The sequence below is a fragment of the Boleophthalmus pectinirostris genome, unplaced genomic scaffold (assembly GCF_026225935.1).
Source record: "Boleophthalmus pectinirostris isolate CB_2022bp ecotype Guang Dong unplaced genomic scaffold, ASM2622593v1 HiC_scaffold_3, whole genome shotgun sequence".
Classification (NCBI taxonomy): Eukaryota; Metazoa; Chordata; class Actinopteri; order Gobiiformes; family Gobiidae; genus Boleophthalmus; species Boleophthalmus pectinirostris.
The window spans coordinates 25,578,161-25,604,278 of record NW_026571299.1 but is presented as its reverse complement, the minus strand read 5'-3'; the positions used below and the strand labels follow the sequence as shown (position 1 = coordinate 25,604,278).

Here is a 26,118-nt window from a genome sequence, read left to right as displayed (position 1 = left end):
CGAGAAATGTGCTTTTCTGTTGTTTACAATGTATATGTAGTATATATGATTATTGTTTCTCTCTTGGCACAAACTCGAAATAAAAATGAATGAATGAATGAATCAATCTTTGTTTAGAATATTCCACAGTATGACTTTAAACTGTCTGTCTTCATGAAGTCAAGATGTGTGACAAAGATGTGTGTTACAGGTTAGATTTGTGGAGAGGCGATCTCACTCAGAGTAAGAATTATTGTAAAAAAAACTTGATGGAATTAATGCAGGACACCTACATTTCATATTACAGGCAAAGCAATATCTCCATGGAGACAAGCATCAGAAGTACGGTGACCAGATTTTCAAAGTAAAATACTAGGGCATCCCTGGTTTGGGTTGTTGGTAATAATAAAATTGTGAAATGTGTGTAATTAAGGAAAAAATGTTATAGGCACTAACGTGAGTCAGTATAATCACGTTTTCTTTGTGTTTTGGTCATTTTTAAGCAGCTTTTCTGTATTTTACCACAACAAGTGACAATTTATGCCTCTCTTTGCTGTTGGCAGGTATTGGTCAAAAATAAGGACACCTGGCACATTTCTTATATAAAACAAATCAATGGTTTTGAGAGGGGAAGGCAAGTGGCGGCATTTCCATTTTGTATCAAACGACCCTCCACACTCTGATATTTTTTTCTTACCTTAAAAATGTTTTTTTTTTTTTTTTTTTTTTTTATGCAGTCGTCATGGTGTAACACAAGGCTCAAAATTGGGACTGTTCCAGGTTAATAGGGACGTCTGGTCACCCTCAATAGAAAAATGACAGTGAGTGCTTATATTTCTCACCTTTTTTTTTAATGCAGTCGTCATGGTGTAACACAAGGCTCAAAATTGGGACTGTTCCAGGTTAATAGGGACGTCTGGTCACCCTCAATAGAAAAATGACAGTGAGTGCTTATATTTCTCACCTTTTTTTTTAATGCAGTCGTCATGGTGTAACACAAGGCTCAAAATTGGGACTGTTCCAGGTTAATAGGGACGTCTGGTCACCCTCAATAGAAAAATGACAGTGAGTGCTTATATTTCTCACCCAGATTTTCCTCTTCAAAGACATGCTAATGACCTGAAATATAAAACAGTTTTAAAAAAAGTTAATTTCTACAAAACCAGACATTTCCATTATCTCATTTTCAAAGCAAACACACAACATAAGTTAATTAAAGACATAAATAAATGTGTCGTGTTTTATGTTTAACTGATTATTTGAAAGAATTAGCAAAATTTTACACGTGCCTTGTTTCTTGTTGACTTGAAGGATAAAAAATGGGCTGAAGAAATCTGAAAATCGACGCCTGAGAGACAAAACGCGGAGAAAACAGTGTCTAATCTGACGTCACTTCTGGTTTGGGCGGCGCTTGCTTGGTCTTGGCGCGGGAGTAGTGTCATGTTTTCTTTTTCTGATGTGCTGCTGAGTTATCAGAGAAAAGTTTAAAAAAAAAGGTGCCTCAAAATCTGTCTAGATCTCGTTCGGAATCGGAGCAAATTGCAGACTTGGGTTGAACAGGTTAGTAGAAGAAAATGTGGATTAAAATTGTGGCTAACCGCTTGAAACTTTGACAGTTCACTCACACTAACGTTGGAAGCTAAATTTGACGTTAGAAATGTACACTCACTAAACAACGTTTCATTTACCTTAATAAATAAAAAAAAGTAAAATATTATAGGATATGATCTGCCATCTCAAGAATAAGTTGCTAGCATAACAAGGAATAAAGAAATGGAAAGATTAAAATTGTCTGTAAAAATATCAAATGTTTCATATTGATACTGCATTTTTGAGAATAAAGAATAAAGACAAGTGTTGTATTAGTAAATTATGCATATAAAATGATGCTTAATACGGTCAAAAGTAAAATGTTCACTTGTCATAATAAATTAGAACAATTATTTAGCAATTGATTTCAGTTATATACGTCTATCGACTTTCTATATATTTAAACACCTTATTCTTGGATACTTTAATTATTTTGTTTCAGTTGCCACATTTACCTTTTTTTATTATTAACATATATCAGGTCAGATTTTTATAGTTTCATGTGCATTTTTTTCAAACAACACCCCTTTATTTTGCCTTTGTTTAATTCTTCAGACTGACCCTCCACCTGGACCTTTGCACATGGTGCAGAGAATCAACAGAAAATGGACTGTGAGTTACTGGCCACATGCAGCGCTCTGGGGTATCTGGAGGGAGATGTCTACCATAAAGAGTTCGACTGTTTAGGTGAGTGTATGTTTTAATGTTTTATGTCATGTTTGTTTATTAAGGTAAGGTAAATTTTTGTTGTGTTGTACAGTATTATTGTGGGCTACAGCAGTGTGTTAGAAGCCTTTTTGTCTTGAGATCCCCTCAGTTTTGTATTGTTCAACTAGCCAAGGGATGTTGAAATGGGCTTTTAATACTTCAATTCAGTAGTACAGCTGTAATATTAGACTGTGTTGTTTTAAAGTCCAGTCATGACAAAATCTGAGGTCTTCTTGGGAATTTTTTAATCGACAAGCCTTCAGCTCAGATTTTGCAGATTTTACATTTTAAATGATTTGATGTCTTAAATAGATTTGTCAGGGGTAGAGTTGCACAATTCATCATTATCAAAATGAAATTGCAGTTTGATTGGACTCAATTAGCAAATTGCAAAGGCTGCAATTTATGAAGCACTACAGTTTTCCCCACAGCCAAATATCTTCCCTTATTCTGCAAAAAAACCCTGCTAACCTTGTAGTTTAGATCTTTAGAAACATTACCTAAAATTTTATTCTTGTAGTAGTTTGTCAAATCCTATTATCAATACATCAACTGCAGTGCTGGCCAGAAAAATCACAATTAGATATTTTTCCACTCATTGTCCCTAAATGAGTATGAAGAAAATGCCCTTTACTGGTGCTCTGATAAAGTCTTGTTCCTTGTTGCTTGTTGCAGAGAGTGTTAAAGACCTGATCCGGTACCTGCGTCACGAGGATGACACTCGGGACGTGCGGCAGCAGCTTGGAGCGAGTCAGATCGTCCAAAATGACCTCCTCCCAATTATTGTCCAACACGGGCAGGACAAGCTTCTGTTTGACGCATGTATCAGGTGAGGTCACTGTAGAGGACTTATTTTTCTTCTTCATATTGATTGTTCTTGTCAGACTAGGACTATTAAATGCCACTGAATCAAAAAGTCAAGGTGGGATCATTGACAAAAGTGTATATCTCAGTATTGTTTTGTATTCTCCCGAATATCTCAGTTATCCCCAACAATATTTAGATAATACAGTGATGTTGTTTTGAAAGATAAAATTTACATTTTTATTGTTTATTTTTTATTTTTGACCTGCTTTTTTTCCTCACAAGGGATCAATAAAGTATTTCTTGTAAACGGTATACTCAGTATTCAAATTTTGCCAGTCTAAAACAGTTACGATCATAAGCTTTTAATATATCTCCCACTTCTGATTGTATTATAGGAAGGTAAAATGTTACATTTGCAATATTTTCTTGTATGTTTTCATCCTCCTAAGGGTTGTAATATTCTATTGCTTTTGTCTGCTTAGGCTCATGGTGAACCTCACGCAGCCCGCCATGCTTTGTTTTGGGAAAGTGCCCGATGACCCTGTGTTCAGACACCACTTTTTAGAAGTTACATCCCATTTACAAGCTTATAAAGAGGTAATGTTTTAATAACTTCCCTTGTGAGTTTATGTATATCTAATACATTTTGTTTGATGCTGCCTTTAGGCCTTTGCCAGTGAAAAGGTGTTTGGTGTGTTAAGTGAGACACTGTACAATCTGTTACAACTGGTGAGTATTTATCTTTCTCTGACATACTATAATTTATTTAATTCAATTTTTTTCCTAATTGAAATAATATATTTTCTTACACGTATTAAACAATAAACAAAACAGAACAACAAAAACAGAAAATGTAAATGAACATATATCATAGTCTTGCACATTTAGACAATTGCAGACATATACAAACAATGTGCTTATTTAGAATTTTATATAACTGACTTTATTATTTGTCCTTGTTTTAAGGACTGGGAGCAGAGGCAGGAGGAGGACAATCTGCTCATTGAAAGGATTCTGATCTTGGTCAGAAACGTGCTTCATATTCCAGCTGATCCCAATGAGGAGAAGGTCAGACTGTAGCACTTAATGTCTCTGCTCAATTTCAAACCCCAAAGGCTGTGATTGTTCCTCAGCAGCCAGTGTTGGGAAGTAATACAATACAAAAAGTACTTATACGTATTTTTACTATCAGTGAGAAATAGATGCATATCAAATGGTGTTACAAACATAACCCTGTTTTAATCCTTGATCTCATCTTTTTTACTAATTTATATAATCCAACAAATTTTAATCAGATATCCAATATTCTTTAGCTAATAATAGTCATTATCAGTGTTTGAAATAACAAGTTGTTTTGAAAGGGCAAGCTTACTTCTCACCCCATGTCTTCACATCAATGTATAAGCAATATAAATATGTTACAACTGGCCTGATCTGTTTGAACTGAAGATACAAGATGCAGTGTTTCATAGCTGTAGTTAATTAGTTAAATCAATATACCAGTAAAACATAATGCTATGCCAGTACCCCATGTGTGTAACAGCTCTATGTAACTCAGTGCTGTCCTCTGTCTTCACACAGAAGGTGGATGATGACGCGAGTATCCATGACCGTGTGCTGTGGGCTCTTCACATGAGCGGCTTTGATGACCTGGTGAAGTTTCTGTCGTCTGCTCAGAGCGAGCAGCAGTGGAGCATGCACGTCCTGGAGATCATCTCCCTCATGTTCAGGGACCAGGTACAACTCAGTCTGGCTGCTGCTGCTATATTTGCAAAGCTTTGGCCAGCTCCACTATGTTATGTCTGGTGCCAAATACAAAACTATTAAACTTTAAAGCCCTTGAAGCAAAATATGAATTTACAATAGTTATATGATTAACTTGCTGAAGATTTTTGTTGTTATGCTTTGAAAATCAAGTATTAAACCCCACCAGATGAAGAGGTTGTAGCGCCACATTGGCTGTTGCCAAAACCTTGTCCTTGCACCAAAATATTTTGAGCTACAAAATGTAAAAAAAAACAAAAAAACAAAAAACTGTGCTAATGTGTGAGTAAGTTGCTAAAACCACTGAATAATGTATATTTCATGGTTCTGCACCCCTCAGACCCCTGAAGCCCTGGTGAGTGCGGGTCAGGCTCGATCAGCTGAAGAGAAGCAGAGAGACTCTCAGGAGCTGGAGGCGCTCAGGCAGAGAGAGCAGGCCGCCAAACGCTCCAGGAACCTACAGAGAGGGACTAGGTACAGAGCAGTTTCAAACTAACTGTCAGGGAATTCTACCCTTACACATCAAATTACATTAAATAAGACACACCAAAACGAGACAGTTAAAAGTAATACTTGCGCAAGGAGAGAGAGCTCTCAGAGCCTGTCAATACCACTGGCTGAGCCTACTCTACTCTACCAGCTCTCCTCCCAACAGCAGGTTTTATTGCAGTCTTTTCACAGATAACAGTACAGTACATTATGTTATATCACACAATGGTTACAATGATCACATACTAACAATCTTTAGGCTAAACCACCCTCCCATTTCACACTTGATTACAGGCTCCAGGTGATAAACAATTTGGTCAGTTTTCTCCCAAAAACTTATGCTAACCACATGAGGGAAAAAACCCTTAGCTGTCTTCTCATGGGTGACTCAGTAGATTAGTTTAATGAGTCAGGAGTTCTTGTACTAGGACATATGATATACATATGGAAAAACCCAAAAACGCAATTGTTGATAACTTTAATCACACACACAAATGATTATGATTTTAAATGATTCATAATATTTAAAATAACACAGAAATTCTTTCACACTAACTCTATTTTCTATCACTCATAAAGAACATTTGACAACAAAGTAAATACGTCACAGTGGGCTTATGCTGAAGTGGTGAAAATGGGAGTAGATCGGCTCAATGACGTCTTGAACAGAAGAAAATAAGAATTACTCAATCATGCATCAATCACTCTCAATACAACTTCAGAGAGAGTAAATGATGATAATAATTGTCTCTTTTGAAATTTGCTTAATATATTGCCCTGTGACTATTAAACTGCAGTCTTTTAAATATCATTAAGTTTAAAATTAAATTAAAATACTTTCTTTCAGGCACTCGCGGTTTGGAGGGTCTTTCGTTGTTCAAGGCCTGAAGTCGGTCGGGGACAAAGATGTGATTTACCACCAGAAAATAAACAACGTAGGTTTATGTGTTTCGTGTGAATCATAAACATGATCCAATTCAGTCTGTTAAGCTTAGTTCTCTGTCTTTGCAGTTTAAAAATTACACCCATGACTGCGGTAAAGCAGTACGACGTGTCCCAAAGCGCCATCGTCAGGCTCAGGAGTGTAATGACAAGCGTCGCTCAGCCCTGAACGTGCGACTGTTTCTGAGGGAGTTCTGTTTGGACTTTTTAGAAAACTGCTATAACCACCTCATGTACCTCGTTAAGGTCAGGCACAAACTTGGTATACTTTTGGTCAATTATTTTGCTTAATATGTTGCCGTTTTATTCAAATGGTATATAAGGTAAAAAGTTTGTCGACATCGAGGTTATTTATTGTTTACACTTCATTTGAAAAGTATTATTAAAGGAAGAAAGCATGCTAATAGTTTATAGTTTAACATGACGGCAAAACTTTGCTCTGATCTCTGAGGGTTGTGAAAAGTGCTTGTAAACTCATTGTGGTGAATAATTAGGATGCTCAGAATGCATAAGGTAAGTGAGGAATAACTTTGGACCAATGCAAACAATTTTAAATGAACTACTTCTGTTTTTATGATGGTAAAAAACTGGGTATAGCACCTTTTTAAATTTGGTTTTGAAAAAAACAAGTTGCCTTTTTTACACTACATTAATACATCAGGGCTAAACCAGGACTAAATCCAAGGATCTCTAGAACCAAGGACTATGCCCAGAACTTGGTCATCCACTGGTGGTAATACTAGTCCATAGAAATCTTGAATTAGAATTTTTTTTTAAACCTTATGATTATATTGTGGTCTAAACAACCAAGATTATCAATTAACCAATATATCACCCATACTCCCTCACCTCTAAATATTCCTTTGGCTTTCTGTTGTGTAGGAGAACCTGATCCGTGAGCAGAGTCAGCAGCATGATGAGACGTATTACCTTTGGGCTCTGAACTTCTTTATGGCATTTAACCGAGGCAACGGCTTCAGGGCGGAGTTTGTGTCTGAGACAATGTCCATCCGAGCATTTCACTTCATTGAACGAAACATCACCAACTACTATGAGATGATGCTGACTGACCGCAAAGAGGCAGTCTCCTGGTCACGCAGGTCAGACTAATATGTCATGTTTCTCATAAGAATAAATGGTACGCTTTTTACAGATATTTTGTCATGTATAACTAGACTGTATAGATCATGATTCTACATTTTGTAAGGGCAATATTATTGATTTGAAATTACTTAGTAACGGTGTGAAACGGGTCCCGTTCAAGACTGAGATGCACAATTTCTTCACAGTGGGATTTCATTGTAGCAAGCAGCAGATCTTTACTGACATGTTTGTATTGTTAGAAAAATATTGAAAATTACATATGACACAATCAGAATTTGGACAAAAGTTTTTGATCAAATACACTTTGCAGCTCATCCAAGCTGCTTCATTAGTTCTTCAGAACTTTGACAATGATTGAATGTCCTCTTTGCTAAAGATGCTGCTTATTCGTACTTCTCCAAATACATAGTATTTTGCTCAAGATCTTAATAATTTTGAGAGCTTTTGCAAGGGCCACTCTGCCCACTGTCTTTATTTGTCGTGGGTTAGGTTTATGTTTGTCATGTTTTTGCAGGAATAGCTAATAATATTTTCATTTTTTTGCAGGATGCATTTGGCACTTAAAGCTTATCAAGAACTTCTTCTGACTGTGAATGAAATGGACCAATCGAAAGACGAGACCATCCGCCAGAGCTCCAATGTCATCAAAAGTATGTCTCCCCTCATAACTAATTGCCCTTTAAATAAGCATGTGGAATTTTCTATATTTCATGTTTTATAGGTAATATCTTCTACATGATGGAGTACAGGGAGATCTTTGTGACTTTGTTGAGGAAATTTGATGAGACCAAACAGCCAAGGTCGTATCTGAAAGACTTGGTGGAAACTACACATCTGTTTTTACGAATGTTGGAGAGATTTTGTAAAGGGCGCAAAAACTTGATGGTTCAGGTTAGTATTGTTATAACAATATAAGTGGTATACTAGTATAAGACTGTGTAGACCACACGTTAGTGATAAACAAATGGACTATTATTTAGTGATTTTGAAAATGAGAATTTCTCATTGTGGTGTTCAAATGCATATTGAGTATTGAAGATTTTCTGTATTTTTAAAAATTTGTTTGAAATTTTTCAAAATCAGATTAATATCAGAACATTTTGCTATGTTCTACCTCTTTCTAAAGTAATTATTACCTTTATATAAATATTGTCTAAATGCTTTGAACTTTTGTTTTTCTTTAGCTTACTACAATACAGAGGGAACTTATTATAGTGTGTTTCTTGCTGCAGAGAAAGCGAGTGAAACGTAGAAAGTCCAAAGGAGGAAAGAAGTCTGTGTCAGAGCAGAGTCCTGAGGCTCTGAGTGAAACTTGGAAGATCGTGGAGGAAGAGCTCAGAGCCATCGAGTTTAAGGTCAGTCAGTTTTCTACCAATAATCAATCAATACTTTATAACTAACACTAACACCTCATTAAAAATCAATTACTTAACATAATAGTTTTGGTTAGTTTGAATTCTGTATCTAATAATGCATGAACTGCTTTATACTGGATTTTTTCATATTAAATCTGCATCGTTAGTTGTGTTTAAATAGGAGAGTACATGTTAGTAAATTGGTGCTTTAGTACTTTGATTTGTGAAATTGTCTGATTTAACATGTTTGTGATTTTAAATGCCTGAAATAGAAAATAATTGTTCAGAATTGTATTGGATTATAACTATATAGCCCACAAAAGCTTTAAATAATCTACTGATCTCTGCAGCTGTCGTTATCTCTTACTGAAAGTGTAGTCCCGTTCGATGCCACCTCAGAGACCCCCCTGGAGGAGCAGAGGACAGAGGTCATGATCAGAGTCCAGGACGCTCTGCTCAACCGCCTGGGACCTGAGGCTCTGGGGCTGCTCAGAGCCGCCAGGTACAAACACTACTGTATATACAAGCTGAACTTATTGGCTATCAAGTGCTGTGGATCTTTAAAAAATGTGTGTAGTTAATTTCAAATCTGAATTCTTATTTCATGTTTTGTTCAGGGAGGTGTGGCCTGAAGGAGATGTGTTCGGCTCTTCAGATGTGCAGCCGGAAGAGGAGCTGGAGCTTCTCAAACAGATTCTTCATGCAGACCTCCCAAGTCAGTAATTTTAAATAACCTACAAGTCCAAATAGTCCAAATAAACATTATATTTATTTTTACGTTTAAATATAAAAAAAATAATCGCTATCTCAGTGGGCTTACAGGAGCTTGGGCCACATGTATGTAAGAAACCTGTAAAAATATTTAAATTTTCCGTTTTTCAGGGTCGTCTGCCCCTGAACCTGCTCCAGACGATGAAGATGACGGAGCAGAGTTTGAAGAGGAAGAACTGGAGACGATACAAGTGTCAGAGCAAGAGTTCAACTTCCTTGATTTTATAAAAAGGTACATTAAGTAATTTTTACTGTTGTTTAGTTTTGTAATTTTTCTTAGTACCATTCTCATATTATTTACTTCACAACTTTATAATAACTACTTAAGTAATAAAAACTTTTTGGTCATTATAACTTAAGTCTTTGTTCATGTTTTATTAATTAACAAATTTAAGTTTAGTTATGCTATAGTGTTTCATTATTTATGTTTGCTTTATCATTCCTAATTCTTAATTAATACAAATTACACAAATCTTAAGTAGAAAAAGTAATAACAGACAGTTCCTATAATTACACACTGCATATTTCAGCTTCTGTGGCCAAGATTGTATTTGATCTGTTTTCTTCTCCTCAGGTTCGCTCAGCCCACTATAGTGCGTCCTTACCTTCATTTGCTGAAAACCTACTCTAAAAACAGTCCCCACACAAACCACTGCATCGCCCGCATGCTGCACCGCATCGCCGTGGACCTCAAAATGGATGCCCTCCTCTTCCAACTCTCGGTGTTTCATGTCTTCAACAAACTCCTGAGTGACCCCGCGGCAGCTGCTTTCACTGTACGCCACAGACTAATACAGTTCTATTTCAATTCATGTTTATACCAGGACTAGCAATAGTATGTTTTTTATCTGTGTAATGTCATTTAAAGTCACTATATTACACAAAACTCACTCTTGGAAGCTTTAAATCATGTTTGAATCTTGTTGCCTCCTCAGAAACATACCTGAAGTTGTTTTGTTTCATTCACACAAGCCTGAGTAAGCCTTTATTGTTAGTCTCTCTATATCTCTAAAGCTCAGAATGCTCTGTTCCACCCTGTGATGTCATACAACGGAAGTTCAGGTTGTAGAGATTGGAAATTCTGGGGCTGAAATTATCCAAATGATTCTAGTGAAGGGGGGGTATGGAGTATAAAAATACACAAGAACTTCCTGAGTGTTTTCTGTCTGAAAAGAAAAACTCTTAGTAAATATGCAGGATTTGGGTGTTAAACATATGTGAATGAAACAAAACACAACTCCAGGAAACAACATTATAACATAGATCAGAAAATAGTGTAGTATAAGCCCTTTAAGGTTGTTTGGTGTGGGGTGTGGGATTGCGACAGGGCATAGACATCTGTAGCATTTGAAATAATAACAAAGACAAAACTAGAAAAGCACTCAGAGAGCGCAGACCTCCGCCAAGGACTACAGTCCCCCTCATATTAATTGTGTTTTCCATAAATATTTGTCTCGTATCTTTCAATTTGGAATATGAAAGAGGATCCGATTGTCCATCCCTGAGTCAAATTTCATGGGGTTTGGTCAATAATTAATCGAGATATTGAGAAACAAAATTTTTGGCCCCATTTACCACAATGTTAACTAAAATTTCAAAGTGATCCAGAATCCAGGATTTCTTCCGGATCACCCCCAAAATGAAATCAGTTCTTCCTTTTCACATTTCCAACAAATCCTGAAAATTTCATCAAAATTGGTCCATAACTTTTTGAGTTATGTTGCTAAAGACAAACAAACAAACAAACAGACAAACGCTGGCAAAAACATAACCTCCTTGGCGGAGGTAATAATAACTGGTAACCCTTAACCCTAACCTAAGCCCTAATTTCTACAGGAGTTGGTGACTTTTGCCAAATTCGTTTTGAGGGGCTTCTTTAAACTGGCTGCTCAGAACGACAAAGCCTATGTGGAGCTGCTCTTCTGGAAGAATGTGGGCGCAGTGAGAGAGATGACCGAGGGCTACACCAAAGACGGGTCAGTGTCTAAATCATGTTCATTTTATTGGATTTAATATGGAATTTTTTTTGTACCTTCCACTCAAGTTAAAATGCTTCACTCCATAGTGTGGTGAATTCTATTGTAAGATTTTAACCATGTTATTACGCTGTCTTTGTATTGTATACTATAATTTGTTTGTATTATCTAAACAGATTTTGTTGTTGATCATTTCTGAGCTCAAATTGCCCCTACTTTGCAGCTAATCAACTTAAACTTCAGCAGTCATTGACTTTTGGAAGTGTACGGCAAACAGATATTGTGACTTTACTCCTCAGTGCACCAGTAGATGGAGCCCTTAAACCGTGTTTGGTGTTGGCTCTATCTACCTTAAATCTCCCATATTACAATGTTCTTTGAGCTATACTATGTTTTAATGTTGTTTCTTCATTACAAACATACCTGTTTTGTTTCATTCACACATGTTTAACACGCAAACCCTGCAGATTTAGGCTGAGTTTTTCTCTCAAACAGAAAACACTCCATACACCATCACTAGAATCGTTTGGATAATTTCAACCCTGGAATTGCCAGTCTCTACTAAACAGAAGATAAATGGTTGCGATTAACTTGAAAACTAACACTTCATGACATCAAAAGGTGGAACAGAGCATTTTGAACTTTGGAGATATTGACAGACCAATATTAAAGAGTTACTAAAACATGTGCGAGATGAAACAATGAAAAAACCCACAACTCCAGGTATGTTTTTGATGAGGTAACAACATTATAATGTGTCTTAAAGCTCACAAGAGTCAATTTGGCCTAATATAGGACCTTTAGATAATAAAAATAAGTTTAGGTATACAAAAGTAGTCAAAAGCCTTAACAATGCATACTTATTTCTTAGTTCTTTTTTTTTTCAGATTCTAAAACGTGACATGGGGAGCAAGAGCCAAATTTCTTTATCAAATTACATTGTACATGATAATAAAACATTCAATAGGTAAAATTCAATCTGATCACCCTGGAACTTGCTGTATTACAACAAAAACCTGCATTTTAACAATCTTCATTTTAACTGCCCTCATCTGTATTAAATATTATTGGCCTCTAGAATGTTGTGACATCACCTGAAACACAGTAAAAGGTAAATTCAGATAATTATTTGTCATTGCTTGTTTGTTCCAGTGGTGGAAAGAAAGTAGCCTGGACTGAAGAGGAGGAAGAGGAGCTTCGCAAACTGTACGAGGAGCATCGAGATTCAGAGGGTTGGTGATTTTTACTCAAATTATAAACTTTCTGTAATTCTGTAATTTAATATTTGCTATTTTATATTTTAGTGCCAGATATTATAGAGCACATCCTGCCTCTTCTCAGTAACAGTAATCGCAACAGAAGACAAGTGGTGGTGCAGCTCGTTCATATGGGTTTGGTGAGCAGCGCAAAAGATGTCAAGAAACCAAAGTAAGGATTCATGCATAATTTTAACTTTTCTTTTTATGATTGTATTACTGGTATTGATTCTGGATTGGTAATGATAAATGTGAATGTTTTTTTTTTTTCAAAGGAAGGGCACGGGGATTGTTCTGTGGACGGAGGAGCAGGAGGAGGAGCTGCAGATGCTGTTTGAGGAGTTTAAGGACTCTGATGGTAATAAAAATAAAACTATAGTAGGATATTTTTACATTTATGACAATTATTGATTTGAAAAAATTAAAAGTAATTTCTGGTTCAGGAAAATAAAACAATTGTATGCTAAACCTCAAAACCTCAAATCCACACATATTAAACCTTATTTGTTAGAAACTGGGCCCACAATTATATAACTATATTAAATAGGGGTGTAACGATATCCAAGTCTCATGATGCGATATCGTCACGGTATGAACCTCACGTTACAATATTTATTGCGATATCGTGGGAAAGCTCACGATTATCAGTACGAGTACTGTATCAGTACGATATTTTCATGATATACATCTCACGGTACAATATTTATTGTGATATTTTGTGGAGGCTAAACAGCTAAAACTGTTAGTATGCTACTTTTTCCTCTTAAAATGCCTTGATAAGACTTAATCCAAAGAACTAAGACTTAAAAGTGCTTAGAACTGTTATTTCTTCTTGTAGTCTGCACTAAAATGGAGCTAAGGATCATGGTCTATGTAGTTCCCTCTGTGTTTTTTTAGTTATTGCTGCACCATAACGCTTCGTTTAAGCAAAGAGACTTGTAATTCGATATATTGTGATGGTCCACGATATTATTGTGAGAACTTTGACGATATGATTCACGATATTTCGGTTATTGTTACATCCTTAGTATTAAACACTTGGTAAAAAGTCCTTTTAATTGTCAGCAACTGCGTGATTGAGTGATGCCACCAATAATGTGTGTCAGTTTTGGTTTCATGTGGGTAAGCCCAGTAGAGATATTAACCATAAACAGTCAAAACAAACAATTTTGGCCTGTCATCAGCTCTGTATTCATTTTTTATAACCACTCCATTTTTTTATCGCAGACATTTTGGGTAATATTCTGAAGAAGATCACAGCGAAGCGTTCTCGAGCTCGTGTGGTGGACAAACTGCTGAGTCTGGGGCTGATATCAGACCGTCGAGAGCTGCACAAGAAGCGGAGGGGAGGAGGAGGGGCAGGGGACAAGGGGTCCAGAGGCAAAACTAGAGGCAAAAGCTCAGGCAGAGGAATGGTGAGTTTAATAAATATTAGTTAGTATATTGTAAAAGCAGCACTTAATTTTTTTGTTTTAAAATTGTTACCTATACAGTAGAAAAACTCCTCTAATGTACACAGAAATTATCTGGCAAATATAAGAAAACACCTTTATTTTGTTGAATTAATATTGTGTGTTTATCTCTATTCCCTGTGTTTTTCAATTTTTCAACTTTTCTTCGTAAATTGCTTCTCAATTGATATAAAACTATCATTTATATTTACAATAGTTATGTTCCCACCAAATTAATCAAAAGTAAGGAATCATTAAAATCTGTCATACACTTTAACTAGGGCTGCAGTATCTAGCGCTCAAAACTCTCAAAGCTCAAAACTATTATGTATCTCTGTGTCTGGCTCAAACTGCACTCACAAGAGTACAATGTATTTTCAGTAAAGACAGATTGAACTCTCCCATTTTACAGATATATCGTAAACCTATTCTAAAGCACTGGGTAAAAAATTGTGGGATTTCTGTTGTAATGATAGGAATATTATATTTAAATTATTATGAATTGTTCACTTTTCTTGGTTTTTCTAGACGGAAGAGGAGTTCCTTTCCCAGCTCACTGGAGAGTTCCCTGATGCTGATGAGGAGGGTCTGGACCGAGATGAAGAGGAGGAGTCGGAGGAGAGTGAGGAAGAGGAGGGAGGAGATGTGGAAGGGACTCAAAATGGCGGCTTAATGAACAGCATCAACATCACGACATCAGCAAAACGCGCTGACGTAAGCTCTGTGGCCCGGGCTCTCAGACAAGAAGGTGAGATTTGACCAGAGGTGATGGACAGTGGATCTAGTGTTAAGATCAAAATTAGTAATTGATTTGTGATTTGACATTGGGTTAGACTGAGCTTTGATTTGCAAACAAATTAAAGAATCTTATGTATTTCAGAGCAGGCTATACTGGACAAAACTACAGGGTTAGCAGTTTTTTTTCCCAGAAGAAGATATTAAATTAATAGCAGAACACTGTCTATTTACAGTGGTTCTCACATCTGAGAAAATGATTGTCTTTTCAAGTTTAATTAGGTGTATAACAGGACTTAACCAAACCTCCTCATTAAGTTTGTTTCGGCTTATGTATTGTTTGTTGTATTGTATGTTCATGGCTTCAATATTATTCTTGTGAGCTTTTAACCATGTTATAATGCTGTTACCTTTATCATACCTGCAGCTGTGTTTTGTTTCATTTACACATTTTTTTATTATCGGTCTACATCTCCAAAGGTCAAAATGCTCTGTTCCACCTCGTGATGTCATGAAGCCATAGTTTTCATATTAACAGCTACGTTTTATCTTTAGTTCAGTAGAGCTAGGAAATTCCAGCACTGAAATTATCCGAATGATTCTAGTGAAGTTGTAGCCAGGCTGGCGCCACCCAGAGCCTCCGCTCAATTTCATTTCTCTATAGCGACTAGGTCAGGAATCAGAATACACTAGACGGTTCACAAAAAACCCGGAAGTGCAAGATTGGGCACGAGACAATCAGTGAAGAGCCATACATTCTGTGTTGGCAATGATTCCTAAGATCGAGGATTTAAAGCCAGAACAAAGAGAATTGGTGAATATTATCAAGGGGAAAGACGTTATTGCCCTTCTTCCTATGGGATTTGGGAAAAGCTTAATATACCAGTTAGCCCCGTTAGCGGCGCGTTACATACATCGCGACCAAATATCAGCGATTGGTTAAATGAAAAAAAGTACCCGCCTACCGTCAAGCGAACAGGTAAGGTCAGACAGTTTCTACAAAATGAAACCGGTTGATGAATCTGGCTATTAAAGTTATGTGGAGTTTAAACACACAGTGAAGCGCTTCCTGTATTACCACATGACATCACAAGGTGGAACAGGGTGTTTTCTGTTTGAGAGATTAACTCAGCCTAAATACACAGACAGGGTTTGTGTGTGAAACATGTGAATGGAACAGAACTCCAGGTATGTTTTTGATGAGGAAACAACATTGTAACCAGATCAGAAAACAGTGAAATATGGGCTCTTTAATAAGAATAAGATGATATCAAATTGTAATTGATCAACATGATTTTTTTGTCCTACCACTCAGTTCTAACTATACTATAAAGTACTTCTAAACAAGCATTAACCCAAAGAAAGACTAAAACAGTTACTACTAGTATATGCATCCCTGCATATCACCAAAAGCCCATGTACCACAATTTGAGAACCACTGTTGTTTTTGAGGTTTTGTGTTTTTTCATTTTTTTCAACTATAATTTTTCAGTGAGCAAATTGTACTCATGCACTGACTGACAACTCAACAAAATATCTATGTTTAATAAATAAATACTACTAATAACACTATCAAATGACACTTTTCAAACGCTTTTGTTTGTATTTAAACCTCCTGACAGTTACTCTTTTACAATCCATAATTAGTGTGGTTTCTGATTTCAATCTTGTTTTTGCCATCAGGCATGTCAGGACCGATACTGTGGCTTCAGAACTGCCTCAATAAAACAGCCAACTATCGCGAAGAGGACGGTAAAGACACTCTACAGCTTTTACATTTCATATAAGCTGTAATGAACCTCCTATCAACCAAACCTGTCCATTATAACCCTGTTTTACTCTCAGGCATGTCCCAGCCCGTGCCTCTGGTCCCTCTCACTGAAGAGAACGAAGAGGCCATGGAAAACAGGAGCTTCCAGAAACTGTTGAAGAAGCTGGGCCTCAGGGCTCCAGCGGATGAACAGGTAATGAAGATATATGTATAAATGTCAAGCTTTAAATATGAAACTTTTTGTTTGAGGGTCCGTCACCTGCTTGTTTCTATGGATCGAAAAAGTTACACAATACAGCTTTTAATATGAGATTAATATTCAACAAACCCACACTGGAATAGTCTGATAACCCAATAACTTGATCAGATTTTTGGTGTGTGTTTATATGCACAATGGAAATCTGATCATCGATAAAACACCAGGTAACATGTCAATTTATTGGTGGGTTTTTAGAGTAACCTTTTCACTTTCATTTTTGTCTCTGTTTTGTCTTCCACATTTGCAAAATTTCCCTTGGCAAATGGCCCTTGAACAAACAGAAAGAGCTCCGATTATTCACATCAAGTTGAACTGTTTGCATGACGTTTCAATCTGAAATCTGATAATGATTGAATTTTTGATGTACATCTAACGTGGTATGTGGCCTTGTTCACATGCATACCAAAATTTGATTATAATCTGATTTCTCAACCTTTGAGATTACCTAAAAGACATGTAAACTGCTACATCTGATGTGAGTAATCAGAAAGAATTGAGATGATTTTGCTGTTTACATGTCATTCAAATAATAAACTGCAGAAATATGATTCATGTCAAATAATCAAAATAAAGTCAATCTGATTATAAAGGCTTTTAACGTCAACAAGCTTTTAATACAGTAAATGTGTACTCTCAGTAAGAACATACCTGGAAAACCTCTTTATTTAAGTAGATTTTAGAAATTCTATGGACTGAAATCTTTCCTTCTAAGCCGCAGCACAGACTAAGCTGTGATTGTTTGCAGAAGGTTACATAACAGATCATAACTCCTGGGAATTCCATAAACACACCGACCTCACTATGAGCATTTGAATACATCCGTCTGAACCTGCTCTTGATTAACTGCCATTATTTTAGTCCTGCCTTTTCTGAATAGCTTTATAAGACTGCATATACTTGTATACACCCATGAATCACTATGAAACTTGATGACTGTTTTATATTATCATGTGGCCTTATATCAGTGTAATCCTTCAAAGTACTAGTATTTAACCCTCACTCACACTTTAGTTCACATTTTTGTGCTTTTTGACTTTTGTTTCTTGCAGAACTTCTTCATTTTTGATGCAAATGGGTTGATTTATGGCAGAGTGATGCATCTTTGAGTCTTTTAACATTTTCCCATGAGTTTTTCAATCTTAGCCTATTCTAATTCGTGCTTGGAAAGATACTGCCTTTGTGGGCCCTTGAGCACAAAAAATATCTATTCACTTCCATTATAATCACCATTTTGCAACCTGCCATTGTGCAAAGTGTAAAGCATGCATTATATAAGTGTTAGATATTTGAGAGTTCCATGAGATCAGGTTGATGTGACTGGGTGAGTGTTTGTGGAGCTACAGGAGTCTCAGATAACAGTGACAGACAGTATTTGACTTTTACTCCATGTATTTGTAAGAACAGCAGGAGTACAGTATCCGATACATACATCGTAAAGCTGCTCCTCCATACACTTTACTATAAGAAAAACATCAGACTATTTTATTATGTCAAAAAGACTTACACACACTACTAGTTTAAGTATATGAGGCTCTCTGGGATTAGTGTCTAGGAAGTGTGGAAGACGGTAACAAACAAGTAATTGAAATATTCATATGCAGGGGCAACAACAGAAGTATGAAATGTATGATCAGAAATACAAAATGTCCCAAATGTGGCCAAAAAGTCCTCTATAAATTAAAGATTATTATCATTATTAAAAGGTTCAGATAATCATATTTTTAAATGATTATTTTTAAAAAAGATGTTGGTTTAAAAATATATGTACAAAGCTCCCTACAGTTTTATAAATGATGTTTACAGCAGGTTTTGTATGGGCTTCAGTGGGTAAAGTAGCCTTTCATTTACATTGTGCTAAATATCCAAGAAGTTATGTAAACAGCAAAAAAAAACTCAGAACATTAATTTAAAGCCAGAGGGTTCAGATGATACAAAGAAAGTGCAGATACATGTTATAGAATGTCTTATTACAGTGAGTTCAACAAAAATGATCTGAATGGCTTACAACGGGCACACCTTTGTACATAGCTCCCATAACGTGTATATATGACTGTCAAAAAAACTCTCAGTGCAAATAAATATTTATGCTACTAATCTTTGACATACGCCAGAGTTTAATAGCCAGCATCAAAGAAAATCCAGGTTACATAAACTGAACTGAAAAGAATCGACTTTGTGATAACTGTGAAATGCAGACTTTATGACAAAACGTTGCGAAATAAAGGGTTAAAAGATTTAAAATAGAAATTACAAAATATGAATGTGAATGAATATGAAAGGTGATTTCTGTAGCACTAAATATGCTACTGTTTGTTTTACAGGAGTCCTTTTGGAGGATTCCAGCTAAGATCACACCCTCACAGCTCCGTGTGGCAGCAGCGTCCCTCAGTCCATCAGAAGACCCTCCCACTGGAGGAGAAGAGGGTCCGAGTGGGTCTACAGAGTCCAGAGACCAGGAACCGGACCAGGATCCAAACCGGGATTCAGACCAAGGGACGTCTAGTGAGCAGAGAACCCAGGCCCTCCGAGCTCTGCTGCTGGAGAGGAAGAGGAAGCAGCACAGCACTGACCACATAGGTGAGAGGGAATATGTGGAGTTGAACCTGACTTAGACGTGGCTGGTAGGAGGACTTGCTTGTCACCCTGGAGACTTTTTTTGCTTTTCATAACATGTTCCAACATAAGACATAAAACATGTTTTGAAGTATTGACTGTTTTGACTATTTTCTTGAAGTCATGCAGGTGAAGTGCCACCACCAAAAAGTTGTGGTGTTGCTTTAAAGGTGCACCGTTTAACTGTTGTCTTCATGTAGACTGTACTGCATTGCTTAAATGTCCCACAGGATGGCATTAAACTTGTCTTTCTCCATGGAGACAAACAAAACAGAAATGGATCAGGTCTGTGGAGAAGCGACTGCACTTAAAGCAAGAGTGCTTGAGTGATTTTTGAGTAATAAAACACCAATGATCAAATGAAAGCTAGATATATAAGTTAAATGCCATACTGTGGAACATTCTAAGCAAAGAATAAAATTTCCATGGAGAGAGACCTTGTAGCAGAAGAATGCACTGTTAAATCGTTTTATATTCTGATGTCTTGTCATGAGCTGAAAAAACTGTTCTTTTCCTACTGTTCATATCCTCTCTCTCTCCAGGCAGCACTAACTAATCAAGAAGCCCTTTTACTCAAGTCTTTATAAATTCATTTTGTTTTCATTAATAACCTCCAAACCACTCTATTGCATTTGACTTTGTTCGCGATAAACTCATCATGTTTTTATTGTCATTAACCAATGCAGAAATGTAAATGTAACGGGCAGTGTTTATGAATTATCATTTTAAATTCCTGCATACAGTACCTTATTGTGTTATCCCAGGGGTCGGCAACCCAAAATGTTCAAAGAGCCATATTGGCCTAAAAAAACAAAAAACATACCTGCCTGGAGCCGCAAAAAATTAAAAGCCTAATATGAAGGCAATATAAGCTGTCAGTGTATTAGCTATATAAGCCTACTATTAAAATGACTAAGTAGGCTACAAATACAAAATGAGCATTCATGATTACACAAACCCCTTTTGCGACCCTCTCATACATACTGCGCCATCTGTAGACCTACGTTTACCTGTTGCTTTGACGACGATGATGGAAGTATACAGAGCAGCAGTCGCATTTCTTCTGATCGTGCATAGGAGCACTCATAATACAGCAGCATGTAGAACTTTCTACGCAACATCAGCCCAGAGCAGAAGCTCTGAGCTCGGGCAGCAGCGCAAAATACACGGGAGCAGTCAGCGCGCAGCTCCTCAAGACGGGGCTGGGGGTCCAGTGTTGGTCAGATTGTCCGGAGGCTTCGTCCTCCGTGTCCTGGTTCCAGATGGGGGCGAGCAAGACCAGCGTGCAAAGGACTGGGTCCGAGCGGTTCCGCGTCGTCCTCTGTGCGCTGGTTCTGTGCGGGAAAAGCGAGAATGCGCTGTGGACTACAGGTCCGGGCGGGCTGCTCCGGTCCTCCACGCTCGACCGCGGCCTGGTTCCGAGGTGGTGCAAAGCATCTGGACAGAATCATGAATCCAGTTTGTTTCATTATATGTTGTTCTGAGCGTCCGTCTGCGCACGTGTTTTTTTTGTTTTTGTTTTTGTTTTTTTCGGGGAAAACGTTTCTCAGGTGGAGGCACCGGACACCACCCCCCGCTTCAGCTCATCTGTTTGTTCTGCTGAAACACTTTTCCTATGTTTGCGTTTGCACACACAGCTGATGGATCAGATCCATGACCAGAGATGAACGAGGGTTTTACCCCTAAAGAAACCATATTAAAACAACAACAAAAAAATCATTCCTTTTTCATTTTCACTCATTTTTGAAAAAGCTCCAGGGAGCCACTAGGGGAGTGCTAAAGAGCCGCATGCGGCTCCGGAGCCGCGGGTTGCCGACCCCTGTGTTATCCAATGTCACAAAATCAATAATTGCAATTAATTTTGCAGTTTTATCCTATACTGTGTGTCTGTTCCCGTTTAGCTCCCATGTCCAGCCCAAGTCCTCTGGAGCAGAATGGTACGCCTGAAAAGTAAGTTCATTTATTTTAAGCATTATTATTTATTATATTTATTTTAATCATAGTTAAGTTGTGGGAATTCATATGAACTATTTTCATACTTTTTTTTTTTTACTTACACCAGGCCTCCAGTAAAGACTTCAACCAAAAGGAGAAGAGTTTTAGACGATGATGGTGATGATGATGATGATGACGAGGACAAAGAAAATGGTAAAAAATTTTAAAGAAACATTATGGTCCATCTTCTAATATAGTATAAAAATAAAATTCTATATACTGTGTAAAAAAAAAAAAAAAAAAGATTCAATGGGGCATATTTAAAGCCTGGTGTCCACTGCACGATTTCTTTATTAGTTTTATAAGATTGTTGTATGTCACGGTACACAATGTTGGGAGTTTAAATAGTATGATATCACATGTGCACACTGGGATGGTGCACACGATCAATCATGGCTACACCCAAAGTTTGTCGGAGTGAATATCAGGTTCCAGGTTCCATGCGGTAATATCTCCATAATTGTACAGGTTAGAACTACATGCTAGCAGTGTTTTTGTGTTTGTAAAAGTGGGTAAATGAAAGGGAATCAGGAAGGCGACCCCATTCACGCTGGAGCTCTTTTGCTGTTACTTTGATGCTTGTGTTTACTGTGGGACACAAAGATCACAGACACAGTGAGAGGAGGGCTCAGTCTGACCCACAACCCACGATTCTGAGCCATGACTCAAGATTTTTCCCATGACCAGAAACATTTCATCACAGACAGCCAAAAATATGCAGTCGACACCCGGTTTAACAAATGTTTAATTAGGATATAACTTAATTCTTTTGTCTGCTCACAATGGCATCATGGGAGTTGAATTTGTAAATAATTCATTGGAAGTGATCTGGATTTTAAAAGTTTCACCTCAGTCTAAAAGGTTATGTTGAATTGGTAAAGTAGCTGCATTTATTATTGTAAAAACAAATGACTATTCAAATTTTTGCCTAGTTTTGTTTTTAATTAGGTGAGAAGCCAAATACTTAGTACAAAGAGAATATATTTTCAAAGGGAGTATTTTTCATCCAAATCCATTATGTCAGAGGTCTTCAACAGGGGTCACGGAGGTATTGCAGGGGGGTCACAAAATCTTTGGCAGATTTTTTTTTGAATATATTTTTTTTATTTCTGAAGGATGAGGATGAACTGTTTTCAGCGGGTTCAGGCAAGTGCACTCCTTCATCACGTCTGTCTCTTTCTGTTGCCTCGTCTCTTGCTCTGTCAAACTGGAAACACGTCGGTGTGGATTTGATTGTTTCTTCTAGGCTACATGTGAAGAGTTCCATTACAGCTTAATTTTTACACACAACCAACCGTGCATCGGGAAGGGGTCAGGCAACTTCATTCCCTGGCCCGTATTAACCAGGCTCAGCGCTACACAGCTAGTCTCCTCTCTACTAGAGCCCTGTACCAGAACCTGACGCAAAACAGTGCTGTGTGGGACACATTTTGAAACCTCATTGCGGGAACGGGACTGCACAGTGCGGGAGTGGGAGGGTGGGATGATAAACTGCAGTCCCACAAACTAAATATAAGTGCAACGTAAAATATACAAATGATTCATGTTTGCCTATCATACATCATTTGTGTTGGATATTTTATTTGGCATTAATAAAAACATTTTAAGCAGCCTAAACTTACGGACTTGGTCTAATCTTGCGTACATTTTAGACAATTCCTTTCCGCTTCTCCTTGTTTGATAGAACTTAAAAGCGAACGTCCCCATTTTGCAGGACTTGCGGATGGGACCGGGACAAAATATCGCAGATGCAGGAGGGAGCGGGAATGAAAATTACAATTCTTTGCAGGCGGGAACGGGACTGTACAATACAGGTGCGGGTGCGCGGGAGCGGGACTGAAAATTCTGTCCCATGCAGACCTCTCCTCTCTACCTGCAGAGAGACTGGGAGAGGAGACGGAGCAAACAGGAGAGGAGGGGGAGTCGTGTTTTTCTTCTCACTCCTCACATCAGAATGAAACATTCAGTGTCACATATCAAACTCTTGTCTGTGCGCGCTGTGGCTCCTTGCTCGTTTAATCAGATGGTTTAAAGAAAGTCACACTTTGAGCCCATTCTCCGTGATGTCATTGCTCCATTGATCTGGCCTTCCCAGAGCCACAAAACTTCAGGCCTGAATTAGCTTTGGTTAGACTCAGGCTTATTTTTGTCATGGAACAAGTTAAGGCTTAAACTGGGGCTAGTTTCAGCACAGAAATTCAAGATAAGCATGGACTTGTTAAGCGATTTCGATGTAATATTGTACAGCCAATATTACATTATTACAATAACAGAGTAGCTGTTTATACACGACACTAGGCTCAATTTAATATAAAACACAATTGTATACCATATATATACTAGGGGGTCCCTGCTCCGGCTCTCCATCAGTTTGAGAGTCCTGGCCTGAAAAACGTTGAAGACCCCTGCATTATGTGGTTTCCAGATTCTAGGATGTGATGATGTCATACTCTCAGATGAGAGACAAGAGGCATTTTTTCCTTTTAAATACCTGGTACTTTGCCATGAAATCTCTAAAAGGAAAATTGGCAAATGCTGAACCAAATCATTTTTAGGATGACTGGTGACTAGACTTCTATAACTCACTGTACTGCAACAAAAATCTGCATTTTAACAGTATTCATTTTATCTGCCTTACGTCTCTATTAAATATTACTGCTCTATAAATGTTGTGATACATTCTGAAATTCACAATGACCAGTTTAGACGGCACACAAACTCATGGTGTACTTCACATTGTATGATTTTCCACAGAGGATGACAGCTCTGCCCCCATGACTATGGAAACCAACGGAGACGTGGACTCGGATGGAGAGGACCTGTCTGCTCCACTCAAACGCAGGAGGAAGCTGGTGATTGATGATGACGACGATGATGAATAGAGCCTCTTTTAAAAGGAAACGTTTGTGGATCAGGTTCTGGAAACAGCTGCAGGCAACAGTGGGCAAACTACAAACTGAACAATAGTCGCTAAGAAGGTACAGTGAAGACAAGTGGACCTTCACAACAAACTGCCACTTGTGTGTATAGACTGATCTGAACAAAAATACGCAATAATAGGCTAAAAATCCATCTAGGAAACCCTGACCAAACCAAACTCGAGTCCCTGCTCTTGACCCCTGACCCTAGTTGCATTGAAGTATGGTTAAATCGAGTGGTTACTTGATGTGATGTGCTGTAGTTTCATTAGTGGGATGCACGCTGACTGTGTTGTGATAGCGCTCTGAAGAGTGAGTGACTTGGCATGAGGAGCAAAGGGAGGGGGGACTCGGAGTGCTGAAAATTTTACATATTAAACATGTTAATGCATGTTTTTGGGGAATATAGCATATTCAAAATAATAAAAGGTAACATGTTATGTGTTGGTAATTAACACGTGTAATACCCCCAATTTAATTTAACATTGTAAATACAAAAGGACATAAAAACATTAAGGACCCACCACCCTAAAACTTACATTCTGTACCTTGCCTTATTCCATTGTCTCTGTCGCTGTGGTTTGAAATTTGTATTCACCCTAAAATTTTTCAACATTTATTTAAAACAATGTGATCCTGCCACAATCTCCTCAGTACTTTTAATTGTGAGTTAATAAATAAATGTTTTATTGTGAAGTTAGTTTAAAAAGACAATAAAACAAAACCGCTCTTCTTTATGATTAGTTTTTCTATTTTTTTTTTAAATAATCACAGTCTTTATATTTGTCATGTTTTTGAATTTCACTGTAAAAATGTTTCTTACTCTAAATAAATGCACTTCATTGTGATTTGTGTTGTAGTTCATCTTTTTAACCACTAGAGGCTGCTCAAGTGAACTAAAGCTTCATTCGCGTTTGCTCAAAAGAAGAACTGCCTTGAAGTTAACAGCGTATTTCTACTACAAAGAGGAACTAAAATATTATTCCGAGTTGTCTTAGTGGTTGGTAAGAAAGCAGTATTTTTTTGTAATTTAACTATCAAAAGTCAGATCCTAGTGGATGTTTATTTAGTTTTAGCTTTTTTGTTTTGTTTTTTCTTTTTAATCCTATTTTCCCTACAAGCTTCTACACTTACACAGAGGAACTTCATGGAATATAGCTTACTGATATACCAGAGCGAGCAAGTATTTTGAGCTGTTTTAGAGCAGCTAAATATAAAGAACTGTGGAAAAAGTGATCAGTTTGATTTCTGGCATAAACAGTCATAGTAAACTAAGGTCCAGGGATGTTATTGATTAAATTACAACACAACAAAACCTAACGTCTGACCTAAAAAGGCAGAATGTAGTTATTACAACTTGTTTTTAACAGAAAAAAGTCTTATTTTAACTCTTTGAAATTTAAACAGGGGTTCGAGTTTGGGTTATTTACCAGAGTTGATATGGTTGAAGTTAATTCAACTTCCTCTAGTGTTAATTCAACTTCCCTAGTGTTAATTTGACTCCTCCCACCCCTTCAAACTCCCGCGAGAGAAGACCAGTTTGAGCCAGTTTTGTACATCATTTAATCTTAAATTAACTAAAATAAAGTGTAAAAATAAAACTCCTCTGTCTGTGGTTTAGCTAAATTAGGATAA

The 26,118-nt window shown here is 37.3% G+C and overlaps 1 protein-coding gene across 3 annotated transcripts; it reads left to right on the top strand.

Moving 5' to 3' along the window:
• The first annotated feature begins 1,404 nt into the window (after positions 1-1,404).
• timeless (timeless circadian clock) lies at positions 1,405-25,312 on the top strand. Of its 3 annotated transcripts, XM_055160878.1 has the most exons (31): positions 1,405-1,539; positions 2,125-2,256; positions 2,953-3,106; positions 3,567-3,681; positions 3,751-3,813; positions 4,051-4,152; positions 4,666-4,821; positions 5,189-5,322; positions 6,185-6,272; positions 6,349-6,525; positions 7,162-7,379; positions 7,930-8,033; positions 8,105-8,274; positions 8,616-8,738; positions 9,089-9,240; positions 9,356-9,453; positions 9,621-9,741; positions 10,084-10,285; positions 11,346-11,485; positions 12,638-12,717; positions 12,790-12,913; positions 13,017-13,099; positions 13,969-14,156; positions 14,721-14,940; positions 16,611-16,679; positions 16,773-16,891; positions 19,279-19,534; positions 21,472-21,520; positions 21,633-21,718; positions 22,681-22,711; positions 24,320-24,413. In XM_055160878.1, exons 2-30 carry the CDS (start codon positions 2,175-2,177, stop codon positions 22,683-22,685), a joined length of 3,678 nt encoding a protein of 1,225 aa, XP_055016853.1. In that variant the 5' UTR covers positions 1,405-1,539; positions 2,125-2,174; the 3' UTR covers positions 22,686-22,711; positions 24,320-24,413. The 3 variants fall into 3 exon arrangements, with proteins under 3 accessions (XP_055016853.1, XP_055016851.1, XP_055016852.1); XM_055160876.1 differs by lacking the exon at positions 22,681-22,711 and having other exon boundaries at positions 24,320-25,312; XM_055160877.1 differs by lacking the exon at positions 22,681-22,711 and having other exon boundaries at positions 1,412-1,539; positions 2,161-2,256; positions 24,320-25,312.
• Positions 25,313-26,118: the final 806 nt, after the last annotated feature.